The sequence below is a fragment of the Neopsephotus bourkii genome, unplaced genomic scaffold, assembly GCF_033783945.1.
Source record: "Neopsephotus bourkii isolate Nb327-2 ecotype Australia unplaced genomic scaffold, CSIRO-AGI_Nbou_v1 NB_196, whole genome shotgun sequence".
In the NCBI taxonomy this organism is placed as follows: Eukaryota; Metazoa; Chordata; class Aves; order Psittaciformes; family Psittacidae; genus Neopsephotus; species Neopsephotus bourkii.
Genome location: NW_026900709.1, coordinates 11,282,813 through 11,306,397, shown reverse-complemented (window position 1 = coordinate 11,306,397; position 23,585 = coordinate 11,282,813). Strand labels below are relative to the sequence as shown.

Genomic DNA, 23,585 nt, shown 5'->3' with positions numbered 1-23,585 from the left:
GCAAAGAGTGCTCAGTGCTTTGCAGTGCCAAAGTGATCAACCTTCACTGTCTTCTGCTCAAGCCAGTGGGAATGAAGCACATAGAGCACACACTAGCCCTGTGACGTTAAAATTTGCAGGAGAGCTAAATAAGTTTGAAGGTGAAGAACAGTGGGCCTTAAATGACAATATGCAATAGAAGAATTTTTATTAAGAGATGTAGCAGGGGAACTGCTGCTCTAATCAGTAACAGACTCTCTGACAGTACTTATAGCAGAGTTTTAAACAAGCTGAAGGTGGCTTATTGCTCTTAGCTTTCTAGAAGAGAAAGTATTACACTAATCTTATCAAGAGAAGATAAGGCACAGAAAAGCTGCTCAGGCCAGTCAGTACACATGGTGTCTTGATTTTAGTAACATCCTTCAGAGTCTAAAACAAAGTTCTGAAGAACAAGATGGCCAAATGTAAAGAACAAGATTTTAAAGTACTAAACCTCTTCTCATCAGGGTCAGTAGGTGCATGGTTCTACCTGGCTATGCTTTACTGAGCAGCCCTTATGCTGCACATTTGTTCAGATTGCTGTAGATAAAGCAAGTATTTGAGAGATACTACAAGGAATAGGATTTCCAGAAGTACATAATCTTTATCCAAATGCTCCTGACCCGTATTTCAGCACGAGTATCTCATAGACAACGTTCCACAGGTTTAATTCTTCAACAGCATCCCACCACCTCTCTCATAAACCTCACAGACATATTGAAACATTCTCCTTTACATATCTGGGGAACTGCACATCAATTTCTTTTGGCATTCAAAGGTTCATTCAGCTTTCTTGGTTTAAACTACATATAGGAAATTTACCTATTAGCAATTAAAGAAAGGTGTTTAAACAAAGAAGTTACTCTGCATCAGTGTGATAACCACTTGGAAAAGGTGCTCATGTATCAGCTGCAAAAGGATAACATTGAATGGGTTTACCTTCATCTGATTTCCCATTTGTTCTAACTCAAACTTTTTTCCCTCTATTCTTTTTTTATTGGATACGCTGTGGGGAATTGCATTGTTTTCCAAACAGAATCCTATTACCAACGAGGAGGAAAAAGCCCTCATAAATCTCCAACAAATCAATGAAACATCAATCTTTTACAAAGTCTGTAGCATCTATGTTATCTCAGAATCCTGTCTTACTTCTTTCAACCTCATTTACATTACTGACTACACAGTGATATTACTTTGATCAAATTATAATATAAATGCAAATATAAATGTCCAATTGCAAATGATCAATTAAATTTTAACCTCCAGTCTTACTTAAAACTATAGTTTAAATTTTTCCATAAGCAAGAATATTTCCTTATGCTTACTTTCAATAACATTGCTGCAGCCTGGTTAATTATACATCACCGTGGCAACTAAGTAGAGCCAAGATTTTGTATTTCAGCTTCCTGATGGTATCTTCCTAAGACAAGTGCTAATACCAGCTGTTTTTTGTTTAAGACATAGAAAGCAGGATACAGATAATGTATGTTCTCTTTTGGTTTAAACAGGCGAACATTAGATGTTTTTTCCAAGCAAAAGAAATGGACCTCTGACATGTCAAACAGTCTCATTGTATCCACTGTGCATTTGTTTGCAAGCAGCAGGACTACAGATAAAAGACTTCTTTTATTCAAAGTTGTCTGAAAAGCAATCACTCTGTCTAGTCCCTTTGGTTGCCAGTAGGGCAGAGTGGATAACAACATGGGAAAGCGTATTGAGTGGTAGAGCAAATGTGGCGAGTAATAAAGGACTAAGGAGTTGAATTAGGTATCATAGAATGAGAGAGACAGGCTTCAGACTCTGCCACCTACTCTGTATGCGGCATTCACTGACGAAACAAAAGAAAGAAGTGAAGGACCAAGAGCCCGTCCTCACTTTCTTACCATCCAAGATGGATTTTAAAGTCCACATACAGAATTGTACAGTAGCTATTCACCTCTTTTACAGCATATTTTATGATGAGAAGAGTATCCAGACAAAAACATTACTTAAAACGTGCAGCTGCAACCAGAACACAAAGTTAGCAACCTTTGGGGCTACTCGTGTCCTTGTTAAGTTTCAAGCAACTTCATACATGGAACTGGGAAATCTTAAGTTCTTTACATGAGCCTGAAAGTCACTTGGGGCTTACTCTTGCTTCAGTGACAAAGCATCTTAATGTACTTTGTGGCCAGAAGGTAGAAATTCAACTAAAAATTAGGTGCCAGAATTTCAGCTCTAGCTTCTGAAAACTCTCAGCCAACCCTGAAGACCAGAGTCTTGACACTCTATAAGAAGTGACAGAAATACAAGCAATCCTGCAATTGGGAATGTCTCCTAATCATGCTATGTTCATGTGAGAGAAAACAAATTATTCCACAGATACTCTTTTGGCGCATTTCCTTGTCCAAGAAGCACAAGTCTTACATGCAGCCAAAACCTCTTCCACACAGTTATCCCTGAGGGCCTCCAGCTCTTGACATCAGCTCATTTTGGTGTTTGTTTCTTCTTATTATTATTTAATGGCAACATTTCTTAGGATGGCCAATGAATTATGGAACTTCCCATCTCCCTAGAGTACCTGGTTGACAATTATCATCATCTCCAAAGCCTTAGCAGTAGTTTACAAGAACACAACATGCATACATGAAATCAAATGCTTTGGGGATTGAAAGTAAAGGTGCATTTTATACAAGTGGAAACAAAAAAAAAATCCTCATTTTCTGATATGCCTGGGAAAGGTGGCAGAGTACAGTCACTATAGATAGTGTTCCTGTGCCATCTGGATTCGCAGGATAGCTGGGTGGCTAACTGGTGCTTGATGAACATTGATTAAGTATAAAGTTACCCTAAAACCTGATGAGACCCATGCTCTGGCTGAATATGTGATAGTTTAATTTAGCATGGAAAAAGTGTGGCATCCTTCATAACAGAAAACAAATTCCAGAGCTGGAACTGCTGGTTGTGTGTACCCCATGCCAATGCAGACACAACCTTCAATTCACTCTCTAATCAGGTTCAAGCAAAAAAAATACTTCGGGGCTGGTGCTGTATCAGTAACAACAGTTTCCCAGCAGTCTCTCAACTGAGACTGAAGACTGTTTACCTGCATCACTGTTCACACTTTGTTGTCCAAGAGGGAAACATTGCTCTTCAAATAGCATGCTTGCAAGGATGAGAGCAATGGCACCTTCCTGTGGATTATAAGCTCTGTCAGGGACAACACAAGTGAGAGACAACTGCTCTAGGGTATCTGCAGTAGGTAACAGCTGCTGAAAACAATGAAGACTGAAAGTGTTATCAGACTTTGGTACCTGTGATGGTGTGTTTCACAAATAAATCATTGTGTCAAAGTCTTATTTTACTTTGAAACAGCTTTGAATAGCTGACTTTTCACTATCTCAAACTCTGAACAAATGTCAACTGATCATTAATATGCAGCAAGATCACTTAACACTTAAGATCACTTTTAATGTTCTTGATAGCTCATTTGAAAAGAATGTGTTTGGTTCTGAAATAAAAGCTCTTGTACAAATGTACAAGCTCTTCTTACATGCACATTACATGCAAGTAATGTGCTTGCATGCCCTATTCCATTTAAACTTTATATCATTCCCTGGAACTGATTTGGTGATTGAATCAGAAACAATACCAATGGTTTGGACAACTTTTTACTGCTTTTTCTACATGATGAAACCTCCATACTTCCTGGGAGAAGACTCACTGTAGTTAGTGATTAAGACACATTTGAAGTCTATATATACATGCGGAAAAAAGCCTGATCTTCTCTTTAAATGAAAACAGTATTTGGAAAGCAAAGATAACATGCCTGGAATAAACACCTTCTGGAAGTGTTACTAACAAGAATGTTAGTAACTTTCACAGTCTGATACTAAGCAAATAGTTACATTTCTTTACCAAAAATTTTGAAGAAATGCTCTCCAAGAGTGAATTTTACAATGCGACTTTGTGCTACTGACAGCTTTTGTATTACTTTAAACCAGAACTGTATTTTAATTCTTCTAAGCTATCAACCCTCATCAGTGTCTGCTCAGCAAACTTCAAAACGTGGGTGCAAGTTCTACTCTGCCTATGTACAACATTTTCATTCTAGGTCATGTATGACATTGTTTTTCTGGCAACTTTTGAAGGAGAACAACATCAGGTTTGTAACAGAAATTCCACTGCAATAATGCAGACTATGGAGACAGCTGACAGAGCATAATGCTCAAACATGCACACTTTTGTCTCACAGCAGCTTTTCCTACAAGGGTTTAAGTTCATAGAGACATAGAAACATAGAACAGTTTGGGTTGGAAAGGACATTTAAAGGCCATCGAGTCCAATCTGCCTGCAATGAGCAGGAACACCTTCAACTAGATCAGATGGGGCAGAGCCCCATCCAACTGGACCTTGAATGTTTCCAAACATGGAGCATCTTAGCCTCTCAGGTCAGTCTGTTCCAGTGTGTCACCTCCCTCATTCTAAAAAATGTATTTCTTATATCAAGTCTAATTCTACCCTCTTTTAGTTCAAAAGTCACTCATGACTGTCACATTTATTCCTTCCTTCTAAAGGTTTTCTCACACTAAAAGCAGATTTCTCTTAATTTAGATTACTAAGACAATATGCGTATTTTAATACAGTATGTCAAGGAAATCTGAGTGGAAGACATCAAGGGAAAACCTTAAGAAATTTTCCCTATAAAATAGTTTTACAAGTGCAGAAAGGGTATTTGGAGAGCAGAGTGGACAAACTGTTTTTGTTGTTGCTCCTGTTTTGGTTTTGATTATTTATGTACACTCTATATGTTATTCAAGGTCTCAAAGTTTATATATACAAAAACAATGCCTTAGATTAAAAATAACTACAGTAAGATTTCTGTTCCAGAGAGATTTTGTCAAACCTGATTTGCCTTAAGCCACTGTTAATCCCAAATTTACAATAAGGGTTTACTTAACTTACTTAAAGCTATTACACAAACTGCTACTTAATTTGTTTTATCAGTGTATTCTACCTCTGATCTTCCAGTAATTACTCACCCCTTTTTTGTAAACAGTGAGATTCACCAATATACTCATCCTGTTCTCTAAAAGCTGCATTCCTCAACAATAAACAAGCATAATAATGCAAAATGAAATGGTTGCTGCATATACAACATACACTGTTAAGATTCTGGGGGCTACTAACAGCTCATCAATAAGGATTGATATTTTGTATTATTATATTGTTTTTTTCAGAATGCAATTTGTTCCTTCCTGCAAGTGCAGCAGTAGGTGGGGCAGATGTCAGTTTATTACAGAAACTGTTAAAGTTCATTTACTCATCTCTAGCTATAAAAGAAACCCAGCACCTACCAAATCAGGAGGAACAATGCTTAAGTCAGCTGAGGTACACCAAGTATAAAAGAGGAACAGGAAAACCGGGCCAGATAACATTTACTGCTGTCAGTGGTTTTAGAGTTTGAATAATTCATAAATATTTTGATAAAAACGATTATGAGATTAAACAACAATGAGGCTATTTGCTATTTTGAAAGCATATTTATAAAGCTGAAGGACTTTTTTAGCTTATTGATGAAGACCAGGAAAAGTAAATAGTTTCTTCGAGCACAAAGATTTATAGATGCATATTTCAAAAGCATATGAAAGAAGAGGCCAACCAAAAAGACTAACTTGAAGATATATTTCTATCTAGCGTTTTCTAAAAGCAATAGAGTAAAAAGGCATTCCAATAGAACCTGCAGAAGACAGAAGAGATACATATCCTTTTGACAGGGGAAGGAACAGGGGAGGACACTGCAATATTTGTTATGTTCAAGTATACACAACTCTAAACTGATTGCATTGCAATTTGAGTTTTTCCTAAGTCAACTCCAACAGTGCCTACAAGTTTCAAAGCATACAGACATACACCATTAAAAATAGTACAGTACAACACAGACTCCTTCTCAGGAGTTGTAACTGGGGGCAGCCTAAGAGATGCAGTACAACTTTCAGTCTGTGTGTGCCGTTTTTAAGACATCCTAGACTTTCATACTGAACAGGCACGTGACACAATATGGGAAAGAACATACCCTCTTCTAATGGAGAAACAAGGCATGGAAAACTTAAAAGCCTCAGTCAAGTCATATGTGAAGGCAAGAAGTGAGCCCAGATCTTCTGAGCTCCAGAGTGCCTCAACCACAAGCCCAAAGGCTCTACAGTGCACCAGATTACAGCAGACCTTTGTGGTGCAGCAGGAGTTATAGTCAGTGGTATAGGACACAGCATAAAATAAACATGAGTTACATACACTGAGCACAGACAGCTCTTGGACAAGTTACCTGAAAGTTCACCACACCAGCCAAGCAGAAAATATTCCTCTGAGAAGTACTGAACTTACATGAGCAGGAGAAAGACTGCAGCAAACTGAATTGCCAAAGATAAATTAGGTACTCTAGCCAAAAGAAAACAGAGCTGACAACAACAACAGATGGGAAGAGGAGGGAAGGAGAACAGGAACACAGCAAGAAGACGTGAACCATAAGGAAAAAAGCATTCTAGTCTGTGGGAGGGCCTAGGTAGCCAGCTAATTACTCATTAAGGTTAGCAGCTATTTATTATTATTCTAAATACTTCAGCAAAGCCACCTCAGTAGTGTCCAGGTGCACTTACATAAGGCAGATGACATGCAGGACAACTATGCTGTTTACTGGTAGCTGAGCCTTCCGTGTTAGTGACAAAGTAACAAAGTATGTTATTTAGTATGAAATTTTATATAGGAAAGGAAAATTTTTTTTACATGGAAGATCATTTAAATGGAGGCCAAATTGTTTTATTTTAGAGCAGAAAAGCAAGTTCCAAAATGTATCAGCACACTTTGCCTGGATTTTTCAGCTAGCAACCAAGAAATATTGTGTGAATATTTTAGAAAGGTTTCTAGAAGCTGAATTCAGCCCTTGCGACTGCCAATCACTGCATTTGCAAATTGGGTAAAAAAACCACACAGTAGAAAGATGTGCAAAGTTTAGTCTTTAAAATGGTCTTTATAATTTCTTCCTACCCTCCTGCCAACTAGCATGATTGTCTGTTATCATGGCAAGGTGAAGGGATGCAGTCAGCTGTTGTTTGCTGGGCTCCTACTCTTGATTCAGAATAAACTATGACCAAATTTTGATATATTCATAATTAAAAAACCATAATTCAGCTATTAGCACACAGAAAGTTTGTTTCAAACAATCCTTCTTTCCCCAGTTCCTCCCCAGTGTCCCAGCCTATACAATGAGGCTTTCCAGCAGAATGCAGATGCACAGTTTTAACCTCTGAATTAAAAAAGCCTTTTGCAGATGTTGAATTTTACATGCGTATGTAATCCCATGGCAATCAACGTATGTTCTGAAAGAGCACTACATGTGTGTCCCAAAACAGCCCACTGAAAATGGACATTCAGCTACCAAAGCAACTGTCCTCTGAAATTCATTTGCAGTTCATTTGCTGCAGTTCATTTGCAGCATTATGGTCTAACAGCCTACCAATTATGTCTCTTTTTAAAATATCAGTGGCTAGTTTCTTAGAGCAATTTCATAATGTAGGGAGAAAGAAGATGTATTGTGCAAGAAATGGATACACATGTAGCTGGTTGTCCAAACTAAGGATTACTAATTTTTGACATTTATTTTGCCCCAAAAATTCTCTCCTGATGCCACGTAATCTTGAATGTGCCCTAACCCCCAAACATAAAAAAACCACAACTCATTATCATGGCTAACATTATTACCTTTTTTAAAAAATTCATGCTGCAGAACCTTATTTCAATTCATCCTCAGTACCACAACAATAGAATTTGCAGGAAGAGAAACCATGGTAACCAACTAAACGCGCTACAGCAGATAACTGCTCAAAAGAACATGCAGTACCATCACACTTCAACGCCTACCACTAATACAGTCTCAATCCATTTCCTCTTTATCCTCATCCTAATTACTAAACAAGTTCTCAACCACAAAAGGCTACATTGCAAACCATGTCTTATTGTTACTGTCATTTGTTATAGGTCCTAGCATTAAGTGCTGTACTACTCTTTTGCCATAGTTAAAAGCAGATCTAATACTTCCTGGAATTAATTAAAGATTTTCAGTTCTTTTCATCCATTTGGAATATCTCATCAACATTGCAATGTATGTTATATATTTTTATTGTCAAAGATACTTGCTAGTTAAGTATGGATATACATACATACCTATAACAATTTCCTCTTGTTAGTAATTTATTTTAAGCCTAAGGGTTGCAAAAACTTTTCAGTGGCATTCTCTTAATTCATAAACATCGGTGAATTCTACTGTGCCCTCTTTTGTTTTTAATAAGCTATTAGAAGCAACATCCATGATTAAGTACAGGCATTAAATATAGCAGGGGGCTGGTTTGCTGCTCTCATTTGTGTTTACGCTTCATTCTCTTTTATTCGGTGTCTGAACTGATACAATTTCACAGGCCTTTTTAGGTTCTGAACGTCAATATTATTTGAAGGACAGCACTGAATATTTAGCTAAACTCACACACAACAACATTAAAGTTATCATTATGGTTTTGCTTAAGTACATACTTCTCCCTGTTACAAATTGAGAAATTCGTATTCTGAAAACAAAACTTCTTTTATTTCAAATTTAGATTTTAAAAATAGTCTGTCTTAAAAAGAAAGTTAGGATGCAAATTAATTGCACAATAATGGACAAAAGTAGACAAAAATAGCTCATCAGAAGATGGTAAAATGCAGCTTCTTAAGTAGTGCATTTTACAGTAACTCACTGACAACTTTAATAACTGGAAAGTTTCTTTGGGTAAGAATCACTTTTTCTACCTCATTAAAGAAGAAGAAATATTCAACATGTTCATTTTGAACTCAGTCAACTATTCCACAGCACTGCACTAAGGATATCTGACTGCCTCAATTAAGCCTGCAAAAGCTATTATTTATCCTATCCTATCCTATATTTGGCCATTTAATTGTTACTGGGCTGTGTCTGTAGCTATTGCAGCTCAGGAACATGATCTTTAGACCTACCAAAGTTAGTTCTATAAAAGCATCAAAGCCTAAAGCTCCACAGTGGTCAAAAATTCATTTAGAAGGGTTTAGAGTGCAAAGAAAAAAACCTTCGTGTCCCACTTTATCTTGAACAGGATGTGCAGTCCTGGCCCTGTCATATCCAAAAGATAATCGCAGAGTAAGAAAACGGTGCACTGAAAGATGACAGAGGATGTGAGTTATGGAATAGCTTCACTACAAAACCTGAGTGTATAGCCTAGGACTCTCCAGCCTGTAAAAGAGAACAATAAAGGGGACATGAGTGGCATGGAAAAGTGAATGGAGATCAATTGTTCACTGTTTCTCATAATACAAAACCTAGGGAGCATCCAATAAAATTGTGAGATGGAATCTTCAAGATAAGGTTCAAAAATGTGCTCAGAAGCCAGTACAAAAAAATAAAAAAATCTCTCCATCCAAAGCCTGAAAGAATAGCAGAGATAATTCTCTTCGCAAGTGCCTGAACAGCAAATATTCAGGAGCTGGAAGAGCACACGAGAGAACTACTACCACATGCTCATCTTGTTACTACACTTTTCTTCCAATGCCTGTTATTAATAGCTACTGAAGAGTACCAGGATACAAACTGGTCCTTTGATCTAACCCAGTGTGTTCATAGAGAACTTGCTAATAAAGTTAACAGAAATATAACTAAGGGGAAATTCTTGCAATTACCAATACTTATCCCCAGATATGCCCATTTTATGACTTAAGGCATCCCTTAGAGTAACTTAAAGAGCAGTGAGATGCAGAAGAGCTGTGTTAGGAGTAGAACAGTCCATAAAAGAACCTTCATGCACCAACTGCATTTGCATTCTGTGCATTTTGGCTGTAGCTGAAGGCTGTAGCTGAGCGAGATTGTCCAATCTGTTCCAGATTTTATGAAAACATGTTTTTATAACTGCGAATTCTGTCTGCCTACAAAGGAGTTATGGTTTGTGATCTTAACAGTGTAATCTTTATCTTCTAGAAAGATGTTGATAAAGGTGTTGTTTTCCTCCTGCTTTAATATTTAAGAGGTTAAATAAGGTAATGGCAATTAAAATCCACCTTTTTTTACTGTTTTAGATTAATTTGACACTGGTGTAAATGACTGATGCTGGGCAGTAATAAACGAAGATCAGGCTTTCTTCTCTGGATGTTGTAATACAAATTAAAGATACACAGCAACAAAGAAGTTCTTTACTGTGAGGGTGATGAGGCACTGGAATGGGTTGCCCAAGGAAGCTGTGAATGCTCCATCCCTGGCGGTGTTCAAGGCCAGGTTGGACAGATCCTTGGGTGACAGGGTTTAGTGTGAGGTGTCCCTGCCCATGGCAGGGGGGTTGGAACTAGATGATCTTAAGGTCCTTTCCAACCCTAACTATTCTATGATTGAGTTTAACAAGTGCAAATCTTTAGTGCAGAGTGAAGACAATTTGAGCATCTCTGGAGAATGCCCACTGTAAGTACATTCTAGAAGGAAATGAGCAATGAGGATAGAAACAGAATAAGAGAATATTGCGTATTTTCCCCTATAATATAGCCCTCCTTGGAGTGATCTTCTTTAATAGTTCCAGAAGATAAACGCCCACTTTACAAAGTTGAGTTAGGGTTCATCAATCTCTATGAGATTTATGGCATACAGGATGATGTATTCACAAATACAATGTTTAGGCAGTCAATAAGGATTCTGAGTTCTACCTTTATGTCTCACCTAGCTTGCTTTGTAGCCAAAGGGGGGTTTTAAGCATTTTTTCTAATTTCTAATTTAACTGTGTTAGAAACTTTACCAGCATAGCAAACACCTGATGTTGATTAACTAAATAGTAATATAAAATATATAATTCAAATGACAAACACCAAGATACATTCCTTTCTGAATTCTGAGAACACAGAGGATGCAGTGTCTTCACTTAATTTACCATCCAACCAAAACATTAGACAAAACAGAACTACAGTTAGAACTAAATTGAGACAACTTCAATGGCTGAAATGAAATCGACCATTGAGACTTTAGACATCAGTTACAATAGCTATCAATAGGTATCAAATGTAGAGTTCAGATTGTTCCATGATGATCTGAGGAGCTGGCTGGTTTGGGTCCTCAAGATAAAGCACAAAAAGTTTGGCTTTTATAATTGCAGAAATGAATACTGGAATTACTTCATTACACAGACATCATACCTTGCCAAAGAAAGTGTTTATGATCTTGTTTGACTAAACTGCCCTTCATAACTGGATGCCCTGGGTTTTTCAAGATTCCCAGGCACACTGACACATGCAGAAGGTATCTGCCAAAGCTGGCCATGCTGAGCCGTCTGTACTAATGAATAGCCTGCCCCCCAGCAGAAGAATCGGTAACTACAAGGCAGAAACAACCCTGTCTCCATAGCAGCTGATCCTACCCCAAGCTTCCACAAGACTTTCATGAACTGGGATTTTATGATGCAATCACACTTCATACGTAGTTTCCAATTTGTTCTAATCACAACTGACAGACTGTCAAAGACAGACAAGTCAGACAGCTAACATGCACAGCGAGATAGATTGCAGTAGATACACTGAAATACAGGAACCAAGATGGAACCAAGTATTTATGCCGAAAATCAATGGATAGCCTTAAGCATCTAAATTTTACTCAACATTTTCCATTTGCTTTCCAAAGCATGCCTGGAAAACAACCACAAAACATGGATATTACATTTTATGTTTTGTCACTATGTTATTTATTGCACTATTTTTAGATCATCTCTTTGGCATTGATAGTTAACTTTGTGAAATGCTGTGAAACCTATTCTGTGTCTGTTTCTTTATATAAAACAAACAGCTGACCAAGTTTTATTTCCTCCTACACCTTCTAAAGGGTAAAACAAAGGTAAAAAGGGAAAAGCAAAAACCATATAGAAGTGATCTTAAAATTAACATGACTGCCTGGGTAACAGAGTGGCATTTACACCTACTATGGAAAGATCAAATTGATTCACACAGCTAGAAAACAAAGGGTGAAATCAGAGACCCTGAAGTCAGTCTTTCATTGAACTTGGAAAGGTTTTGCCTGTACGTACCACCCTACTCACAAGCTCTGTTTCTGGCCATGGACATGACGTTCTGAAATTCCTACTAGAATTATCTAAGCTGCAGAGTTACCTTTGCCATCTGGCAGTGTAGTGAGACAAGCACAAATGACAGTCTCAAAAGAATGCTATAAATTACAAGTAAAATTGCATAAAATTAGTATGGCAATAAGAGCAGACTTCTCACAGTCAGCCTGAACAGACAGACCACAGAAATTACCTAGTCTTTATGAGATGCTACAGTGTCAGCAACAGAGTCAGTGGGAATACTGACTAATGGGTATGTTCTGTGTATATAATTCCAGGGAAAGGAAAAATACAAACTGAGCAAAATTCTGCCTCCAGTCAATGGAAACGCAAACTCCTGCTACACTTCCTAGGAGAGAGAAAAAGAAATCCTACTGGAGATAAAAAAGAAATCCTAGTGGCAAAATTTCCACGTGTGGAAGGCACAGCACTGAGGTTCACAGAGAACATTCACCTAATGTATGAGAGCAAAGACCCTCATTCGTACACAAGGCCAACAGCAAGACAACAGAGCATTACTTGTGGGATGGAAAGCAGACACCTAGACCACCACCCTTAATACTCAAGTTGTTTAGCTAATGCTTAATCATAATGAAATAACTGCAACATGCTGCAATTACAGATTCTAAGTTGTTTGGCCAAATGTTGAATTTTCTCGAAGTAAATCAATGGTAACAGCTTTGCCATTATTTGAAACTGTTTCCCAAACTGATCATCAACAGCCATCCATTCTATTTTCTGCTGGGTATGAAAATAGATTTTCTTGCTTTCAAAGAGGTTTTCCAGTTTGAAAGACATACCATCAGGCCTAAAAGAGACCCATCTTTTGACCTGCTGGGCTGGATGAGCATTTGTAAAACAAGCTATATTAATACATTATTGCCAGATTCTCAGCAGCTTCATCTTTCACAGTCTATAGGCCTTGTGATTTCTGCACCATCAGGAGCAAGGTGCAGGAGCTATATCTTCAAGCCAGGTGTTATAACAACTGTTTTCTTTTTACCTTTAAATGAATATTGCAAGAGCAGAAGTAGATGAAATGGAGTATTAGATTGTAATAAACAACAAATTTATTTATGCTGCTAATGTAAACTTGTGTGAATGACAATGCTTCTATTTGAAATCTTATTACTACAGAAACAAACATCTCAGTAAAATATACCTTCTTTTCTGAAAAAGTAATCACAACCTATTATTTCAAGATATTCTTATTTTAATTGCAATCTTACTCTAATCATATAAAACTTTCAGTAACTGTATCTTCTCCTTCAATGTTTTACCATCTCACTTAGATTTAAAACACAGGTAATAAACACCATCTCCCATCTGAATACTTAAGTGTATAGCCCAGACCAAAATAACCTCACCTACCTTAAGGGTAACTAAACTATTTAAAAATACAACTAATTAAGTTATTTTTTATTTCTGTTATTTCAGTTTTTTATTTATATCTGATTCACTTGCCAGAATTTTGCAAAGAAACAGATCTACAAACATTGCTACTTAACAGGTGTTCAGACAAAAACCTCCTGATTTACTGGCCATTCCACAGAGGGACTAGAGAGAGCTAATTGCTCTTCAGTAACAGCGAGCTTAGCTAGGAAGTAATCCAAACAGCAAACTAGTTATGTGAATGCTTAAGATCGTTTTTAGTTCTTGACTGCCTGCTCTCCCAACGTCTATATGGTATCACATTTGTAATGTAGTGGGAGAAGAGCAAAATGAAGCAACACAAGGAAGAGCATAACTGCTATTATCCTGATGGTGCAAACATAAGGAATGCTAGCACTTAGGGAAGGGTTGCAGAAGGTTAAAGATAATGAATCTGTAACTAGGATAAAAAAGTACCATGCTTAAAAAAAAATAAATTAAAACAATCACAAGGAAGTTCAAGCACTAAGGCCAACAACTCAGTACATTCTGTTGAATATTTTATAAACTTAAAGATTAAATATTAATTACCAACCTTAATGCCAAAGTGTAGGTTCCAGGTTGCCGTTGGCTTTCGCGAATGAGATAGCTTCCCTCTGCAACACTTAATAATTGGTCAGCTTCCTCCCTTGAGATCATCCCATGGAATCTAAGGAATAAAGACTTTTCAAAACATAAGCCTTTTCACTTTTGAATCACCTTTCCCTCTTCTAAAAACCACCATGGCAATTAAAAAAGAAGCAAACATAAGAATGACTGGTTTTCAAGAATCTACAGCTTAATTTAATCTTTCTGCCAGCACTTGCAGTCACTTTAAATAGTTTAGAAATGCTTCTATGAAACAATATCTATGAAACAAGAATATTGCTTTTTAAGTCTGCATTTATCAATTTAATAGGTAGAAATAAGACCATTTTCTTCTGCTCGCTTCACATGTTTTGCACCAGTGCCATGCATTTCAGCATTTTGCAGCATTTAGGGATATTACGGCAACTTGCTAGAAACTGGGGATTACATATAATCTCAGTAATTACTGGCATAATAACCTAGCAACACTACACACCTTTTACCAAAATAAATACAAATGAAATCTGCTTTGTTTCCCCACACTATATCTAACCATCTTTGCCTCAGCAATCTGAACTAGAAGATATATATAAAATGTATGCTTATATTGCATCTGTGATCCGAATCTTTTTTTCCAGCACACAAACACCTTTTGCAAAAGCCAACAGGAGCGGGAGGTAGACAAAAAAAAAAAAAAACACCTTTGGAAGAACAGAAACATATGTTTTTCTCACTTAAGGTAGCACCCAATGATACACGTATCAATCAGAAACTGCAGGTGTAATTTTAGGCAGGCAGAAGTGATGTTACTGCAATAATAATCTGATGGTGAGCAAGATGCACTGCTGTAAAACATAGGAAAGAAACAGAGCCCAGAGCAAACACTTGCAACCTGTTCTGTACCTATTATCAACCAATATGTCTGGATAAACCACTTTCAGAGGTGTATGTTACTTACTCTCTTCCATAATATTTGGGTCTGTTCTCTACCTAGAAGAAACAACAGAAATTGTAATGTTTCATAATAACTGAATGCATACATAAAGTATACTGTCTGTAACATAGTATTAAAAATGGAAAAAGATATAATGTGAAAGTACAGATGAAAACCACCTATTATCCCAGGATTCTCCCTGTGTGTGGAATATAGGGAAACCAAAGGCAGACCTTTGGGAAACACTGCACTTCTGAATGGCTTAAAACTGAGTGAGAAAGAATGAGCTGCTTGCACCATGTTATCCTTGGGGCTCTGTTAATGCAACCTGATGGCATTAAGTATTGCTTGTACAAACTGCCAAAAAGGGGAAATGAAAGAATCATTTCCTGGGTGTAAGTGTACTATATTTTTAAGTGCACTGTCATAGTGAAACATCTATAAAGCTCTTAAATTTACAAATTATTTTCTATCATAGAGCTGTTGGTGCCACTGCTGCCAGAAATCAAGCCACCAGCAGATGGTCTTAGAGCGAGGGCTCAGTCTTGAACTTCTTGACTTCACTGAACTGTGTCATCTGTAATATCACCTCAAAGACCCCAACAACGGCTATGCATGTGTTGCACTGCGTAACACCAGACCAACCATGCTCTGGAGACCCTACAGTATAAACAAACACGACATGCAAAGGTATCAGAACACAATTTGCCTGCTAGGTATTTCAGATGAAGTAACTCATCTCTAACGGGCCAGGAAATTTAGAAACAAGTGAGGAACTGCAGATCTCCCAGAATTATCCCTCGTTGCTAAACTTAAAGGAGGAAACTCCTTGGGGAGTAAAATTCAACAATTACACAACCTGAACTGCAATAATACAAAACAATCCAGCCATAATAAAACATGAAATACAGTGAACTACCACCCTAGGTTCTCTTTTCCATCTTTTCAGAAAAAAAGCCTATTAAAATCAGTGCTTCTCTCCAGTTATCTCAGCAGAGTATAAAGATTTCACATGTCCAAAACAACAAAAAATACATCCTGGTGTACAGTCTAACAAACACTCTTCCCCATCCCCAGCAGATAAAAAGCCACTGTGATAGTTCATCACATTTGAAAAAATCATTCTATCACTGGAAAGATTTATAATGTTCTAAAAGATTTCTTTTCCCTACATAATAGCAAACAAGATTTGACCAGTATGATAACTGTCTTCAAAGGACCTGAAGAGACTGGATCATTCCAAAAGATAAAGAAAGTCTCACATATTCTTTGTTAAATGTAGGCTATTTCAATAGGAAGATAGCAGCATGCAGAAAAAGTGAAAACATTTTATTGTTATAGAACCTTGCAACAATTCCTAACTAAAACCCTCAAGACAAGACACTATTCTGAGGCAGTTATTAAAAAATAAGAATCCTGTTGTGAATAAGATACTGCTGTCTGTCTATAGAGGTTTTGTATTTATCTCAGTGAATACAGTGAATTTATATGACAGAACTGGAAAATCTATACAGGCCAAAGCATTCCATTTTGGAAATGGATTAGTAATGTGACAGGGCACCTTCAGAGTGCTTGCAAATCTTAAAACAAATTATAATATTATACTCTGTGTGCAAACATTTGGAAATGTGAGCTGCCAGATAAGTGGAGCAAAGCATCAGAGCAAAGCTCAGCTGGACTGCCAAGGCAGTTATAGCTCAGTTTGCAGTTCATTCGGGTGCATGATGAGTTAAAGAGGAAAATAACCACTTCTGTTAATGTTGAGTCTTTACTTCAGTTTTACCAGCTCACAATTCACTCAGAATTAGCTGGGCTACAAACACACTTAGTGCAGTCCATGTGGACTTAAAAAAACCACACAGATACACTGCATAAACCAGATTTACTACTTAAGATAGTAAAGACTGTTCTCCAGATTTCTATAATGCTTCCTACAAGTATCATCACAGACTTTACTCATAGCAACTTCGGCATGAAAAGCAGCACAGCATTTCTTACTTTAGGTATCCATAGCAGCACCAGAACTAGAAACGAGATTCAGCTTTCTTTGTCTTTTGTGATGCCTGGACTTCCAAAAGTTTTTACTTGAGTGTATTTCTACAAACTACAATTGCAGGCACCCACATATCCTCTGTGGGTGAGCACTGAAAGCCAAAAGACTTCGGCTCAGAAACTCCATTAGCCTTTCAGATTAAGCCAGCATTAAGTTAAGGAGACAAAACCAAAACATCCATTTGGACTGGAACTAAAACTTAACTAAGAAAGGAAATACATTTTTAAACAAAATCAAAAGCACTAGCAACAAAATGTCATTTTAATTAAAGCTGTTAGCTGAAAATACAGTGTAACTATTCGCTGCAGAGTTTTATTCTGATTTGGCGGTATTTTTGGACTAAAGTATTGTTGACTATGAGTAAAGGCAACCTTAGATACTTAATTTTCTCCGTACGTAGCAAAGATCAGTTAAATGATAAGTCTTTTTACTTCACAGGACTTTTTATTTATGGGGAAAAAATTCCTATTGCTGCTTGTTTAGCCTGTTTGGCACAGTTTTAGAAACGGCTTCTAACTTAGGAAAAAAACCCAAACAAACAAGAAAAACCCCTGAGATACTTGTTTCCAATGTGCTTATTTGTACAGCACTAATGCAGAAGCCACAAGAAAGATGCAGGTCTCACTATGATTCCTGCAAGAATCACAAAAATCAGTGAGATATCCACCACTGCCTCGTTTCTTACTGAGGTGTGAAGCCAATGAAGCCAAGTTTATGAACATTTATAAATGGGGCGCAGTTGGCTAGTGCCTTAGATCAGCCATTGCTTTGGAAAAGAGTTTAGTTACCATGAAATTTGGGAAGTCATTTTGGTTGAATTCATACAGACAAAGTTATCTTTGAGAACAGCTCTAGCAAGCATGTGCACTATATCACAGACTGGTTTGGGATGGAAGGGACCTTAAATATATATGCTCATCTATGTTGTTTCTTGACTACTCAACAGAGGCCACTTTCACAAGACTACACAGAGATGCTGTTTAACAGGCTTGATAACTACTACCACTGAATTAAGATGAAGGATCTATAAGAATAGGACAGAAAAAGCCAGTGATTTAAATTATCTCCGTAAGTTGTCTGTTTGATATTTTTTCCTACACAGTTAAATTTTTTCATGGAGTGCCTTCATATAGCAGTAAAGGACGCCCTAAATAAGTCTTACACATGCACAAGTGTTCACATAAAAGATTATAGACACAACAAATACAAATTCCACGGAAGTAATACAATACTAATTGTACAAACAACATCACAGTCTGAATGTAAACCTCATGCAGAAGTCAAACATCCTTAGAATGTTATAGAACCACCAACTTTACAAATTAACCTCACACTGTTAAAAGCCTTGGCTCTGCTGCACCTTCACAATACAAAAATCTCAAAGGCAATTCTCTCTTTATGTCAGTGTACTTCACTGATCTGTGTGTTGCTCTGATATGAAGCTGGTGTAACAGAGCAGAAACTTGAATTCTCTGTATTTGAGAAGCATTTCATGTTAAGTAGGTCATTCTGTTGAATACAACTCTCACTATCAGGACCTGCAGAAAAAGTGACTGCACCTTAAATAAAAGCTTGGGTTGTTTGGTTTTTTTAAGGTGTGATTTCCAATTAGTCTTTACCAAGTGCTTTTTTCCCCTAATCGTCAACAACTAGAATACAGCAAGGCAAGAGGAGCAATTTACGTGCTAATACCTTATCAAATTACATGTTGTTCCTTCCCACTGACCTCTTTGATGTTCTCTGGACCAAAATTATCTTCATAATATTTATGAATTTGTTTATACAGCTGAATAATCCAACCACTTAGGAAAAGATTCCACTTCCCACTGACTCACACATGGATGCTAATAGAAACCCAGCTGAGAAAGAGCAGATCACAAAGCTCAACACTAGGAGGAAAGGCTGAGGCCAGAGAGAAAGGTTAAACGTGTTACTGCTCACTGAATATATTTTCACATCAAGTGTGGCTCAGCTGCGTACATTGTTCAATACTTACAATTAAGAACAGTTTTCTGCATTGTAATGTATTAACATAGAAATAGGAAAATGCGCACATTTAACATTATTTCAATTTTACTTTCATTAGGTAAAAATAAGATTCAAAGACCTTATTTAATATATATAGATTCTTTAATGAAAGAATGTGCATTTAATATGTTCTGTTCTGCATCTGAATACCTGCAACTGACTGATTCATTCACGGCTCTATATTATTTAGTTCAATTCTCATAGGTTTCTAAAAGCTGCAGTTTTTATTTCTCAGTTTCTTCAATAAGGCTCATGGTGCAGACACAAGTTTACTCTGCACAATTCAAGAAGCTATTTCGAAACACAGAATGTCTCTCTTTTGTGTTCAAGCTGGAATAAATTCACAGAAATATGACTTTATAGACACTAACATGCTGCATTTCTTTCTTCAGTGATGACAAGACTTAGTAGAGTTTTTAGATTGCTTGTGATACTTTTGCCTATCCCCCACTGACTCCAGCAGACTACCCGTATACAGAAATAGAACAGGAAGAGCAACCTGTGTAGGGATGCAATAAGCTCAGATACCCTCCTCCAAAGAGCTTGGATGATTAGTTCATGCAGGACACCACACTCTCACAGCAAATCCCCCTTAAAACAGTCCAACTTCTCAATTTGCCACCTGTATAACAGCTAATAAAATTTTATAATTCACAGTATTAAAATTCAGTGATAATGAGGATAAGAAAATTACAGTGGTCAGTGTGGTTCATTTTGAAGAAGCTTTACAGAGGTGTTTTTATATTTGACTGGTAAGAGTAGGTCTCTTATTTGATTCTAAAAAGAGGGCAGTCTGGATCTGATCAATAGCTGAAGGATTCCAGCACTCCAGAAGCAGGAGACATTTTAATTTTCAGATACTGAATACACATTTCTATCTCTGCTGATTTGCCTGGATAGATTAATGGTATCCTAAGAAATACTATGAAGGAGAAGTCAGTATAAAATTTGCTTGTGACTGCCTATCACCTAGGGCAAAAAGACCCAAAGCACTTCTCTGCAGTCAAACTAGCATGGGATATAATGAAAACAGATCTTACTGAATATGCTGAACCCCTTTTTCAGTTTACAGTTTCTCCCTGTAGATACTACAGGGTATGTATGCATCATGCAGCTGATGTGCAAAGCAGTTATAAACATCTGCTATGAGATTTTCTTAACTGTGCTTGTACTCCCCCCCCTTTTTATATTTCTATTACATTTTTTTATGTTCATTTTTGGTTTGAGCTGTTTTTTTTTTGTTTTTGTTTTTTTTTAGTAGCTGAAAGTTAAGTAGAAAAATTAAGTTTCTAATTCTGTAAGAATGAAAATATTCACAACTGACCCTCTCAAAGATTCTAACTGCAGAAACTGAAGAATTGTGAGTCATCACCACAACAGCCAGGCAACTTCATGAGCATATAATGTAACGTATGAATATAGCAGGGCTGTGAAATAAGACTCAGCAAATAAAAGAGTACAGTGATTGCACAGGATAATGTCAGCACCTTAATGATCATTGTCAAAAGGCTACCAAAAATCCCTTGTACATTTTACCATATGCATATATTCACATACCTACACATACACATACTAGCACTTCTTCCATCAGTGAAATACTTCTGAGGAGAGTGTCCTGGGTTCAGCAGTAGCAGTCATTTTTCTCCTTCGTGGTAGCTGGTGCAGTGCTGTGTTTTGACTTTCAACGTGGGAACAGTGCTGACAACACTGATGTTTTCAGTTGTTGCTCAGTAATGTTTACCCTGACCAAGGACTTTGTGAGCCTCATGCTCTGCCAGGGAGGAGGGGAAGCTGGGAGGAAGCAGAGACAGGACACCTGACCCAAACTGACCAAAGACGTATTCCATACCGCAGCACGTCATGCTCAGGATGTAACGGAGAGCTACCCGGAAGGGCTAGGGGACTGCGGGGTTGAATGAGGTATTGGTCGGTGCTTGGTCTCGTAGGGTGGGGTGAGTTATCAGTCAGCGGGTGCTGAGGTGCTGTATTCTCTTCCCTTGTTATTTCCTTTATCATTACTATTATTGGTGGTAGCAGCAGTGATTTGTGTTATACCTTAGTTACTAAACTGTTCTAATCTCAACCTGTGGGAGTTGCATTCTTTTCGGTTCTCCTCTCTGGCCCTCTGGGAGTAGGGGGAGGGAAAGGGCGGGGGGGGAGTGAGTGAACAAGCTGTCTGGCTGGGTTTAAACCACGACAGAGAGGAAGGATAAAACAACTATTCAACAGCACTTTACAATAATAAGCACAATCCTTTGGAGGCAGGGAATAAAATACTTCATCCTATCCAGGTGAGCACTCTGTACAATCTCTATATAATCACAATCCTGTATTCTAAGACTAAGCTCCTATGAGACTTAAGATACCTTGTATATTAATGTAATGAGAAACCTTATCATAGGGAACACACAAAATAGAAGAGAACCTTCCTAATAATGCTGCAATCAAAGTAAAAGAATGGAAGACCTTCCATTTTTCAGAGCTGAGCTTGTGTCTTCTATAGATGTCTCCTTCCTATCTCCATTCCACCTTATCTGATGTATTCAAGACGTCTACACATCAGTAGCCCTGCTTGGACCCTCATTAACAGTAGAAACACTGGTTTTGTCAATTTTTCTTTTCTTCTTGTAAAATTCATGTATTGTTCTTTATTCCAGCTGTCTTGCTTAAGTGCAATCAGCTATAGCTATACCTTTTATAAAAATACAAATCTCTCTAATTAATAATGGAAAACAGGAATGCTTCCACCAAAAATCAGTATTGCATTTCTGTTAAATATCTACTTTTTATCTTAAAAATTGACAGACTACTTCATAGAATCTCATTTTGGCATTTGAAAAGACGACAGAGAAATGCCTGTTCAACTCTGTAAATTAATTCTCCTTGTGATGTAGACTGTAAGCTATTAATGCTCCTGACAGTGGTATGTCCCCCTGTATTTAATACTACGTCAAAGTGACTAACATATTTCAAAGACTGATTTCCTTTCTCCAGCACATGATAAAAATGCTTAAGTTTTATTGCAGCAACGTAGTAAGTTTCAGTGGTTATTCAATAAGAGCTGTGTTTTGTACTACTGCTTAAGAAGTCAAGCCCAACATTTCAGCATTTCTGAAATTGAAATTAATGTTTCCTAGGTTCCTAACTGAAGCTGCAAGAGAGATGCAGTTATGAGTAAGATCCTGCTGGCACTGATGTTTGGTATGAGTTAAATCCTTCAGCACCACAGCTCTGGAGAGGTGCTGCTCTGCTGGATGGTAGCTCAGAGCACACTGGCAATCTGGGGTCTCCCTCAACCACTGAAACCATGAGCAGATTCTTCTCTATCACTGTATACCAATGGGATCCCATTGTTCCTGTTTGGATCTTTAAAATCTGTGGCTCTGCCTAGCTTAGCCACTCGTATTAATGAGTTGTATATACTACAACTCAAGTAACAGCAGCAGGGGAGGTTTCCTTCTTCCCTTTGTTGCTTTATTGCAGGAATCTAGCAGCAAGGTATGTATGAATAGGTGCATAGTTCCCCTGTACAGGTCTGATCTCGATTCTTTGAATTTCTGACCCAAAAGGAGGGGAAAAAAACGCACATTTCCACATATCTAGGAATCAAAATCCAGTAAATTATTCTTAGGTGTACACATTATAGGCAAAATGCTTTGTAATTTGATTTGTAAGTCGAATGGCATGAGTACCCCCAGGTCTACTTCATCTTATCACAGCACCAAGTATTCTGAGGAGCCACTGTTAGAGTTGGGCACCATTAGGCACAAGATTGGAATTACTGGACTCTGTAAAACTGAACATTTATAATACCCACCTCACGAGTGCAGGTTATTCTTCTAGGATGGGGAGCTTCCTGTTGCAATTGATACACTGGGAGAAGGCAGAAGTTAAATTCTAGTTAATAAGAGAATCATTGTATAACTTAGGCATTTTAACGTTAAATATTGCTGTTGAAATAAAGAAGACTTTCTGCAAGATTTAATGCAAGAATACATATAACAAAAATTACTTACAAGATGTCAGAAAAGGGAATGTTGTCAGCCAAAACAGAATTATTGATTATCTTTACAGTTAATTGATCTAGTACGACGGAGTATCTAGGTCAAATTTCCATCAAGCAGGTAAGAAAAGGAATCATGATAACTGCAAATTAGATTTCATTAGATGTCATATCAGGCTTCTGTCAGACTGTTTTCAGTAAGCAGATGGAGTCCCATCCTACTATGCTGGGCACATACTCAGCCACCTGCAATATGTAAGGACTTCACAAGAATCACTTAGAACTTTGCAGAATCAGACCCTGTCCTTTTGCCACTGCTCAGTGATGACCTTTCCGAACAAAGAGAAAAATGGCATTTTCATGTGCACATCTAAACACATCAGCAGCTGAGCAGACAAAACAGTTAAGGCTTAAATTATGACATAT

General features: G+C 37.5%; 1 protein-coding gene across 2 annotated transcripts in view; it reads right to left on the bottom strand.

Annotated features, from left to right (window-relative positions):
* The window catches only part of CHN1 (chimerin 1), a 104,598-nt gene that overhangs the window by 56,306 nt on the left and 24,707 nt on the right, over positions 1 to 23,585 (bottom strand). For both annotated transcript variants that reach the window (XM_061380196.1, XM_061380189.1), the window contains exons 4-6: positions 22,974 to 23,029; positions 15,100 to 15,131; positions 14,110 to 14,223 (exon numbers count right to left, since the gene is read on the bottom strand). In XM_061380196.1, the coding sequence (XP_061236180.1) occupies positions 14,110 to 14,223; positions 15,100 to 15,131; positions 22,974 to 23,029 (202 nt within the window). The remainder of the gene's footprint in view (positions 1 to 14,109; positions 14,224 to 15,099; positions 15,132 to 22,973; positions 23,030 to 23,585) is intronic.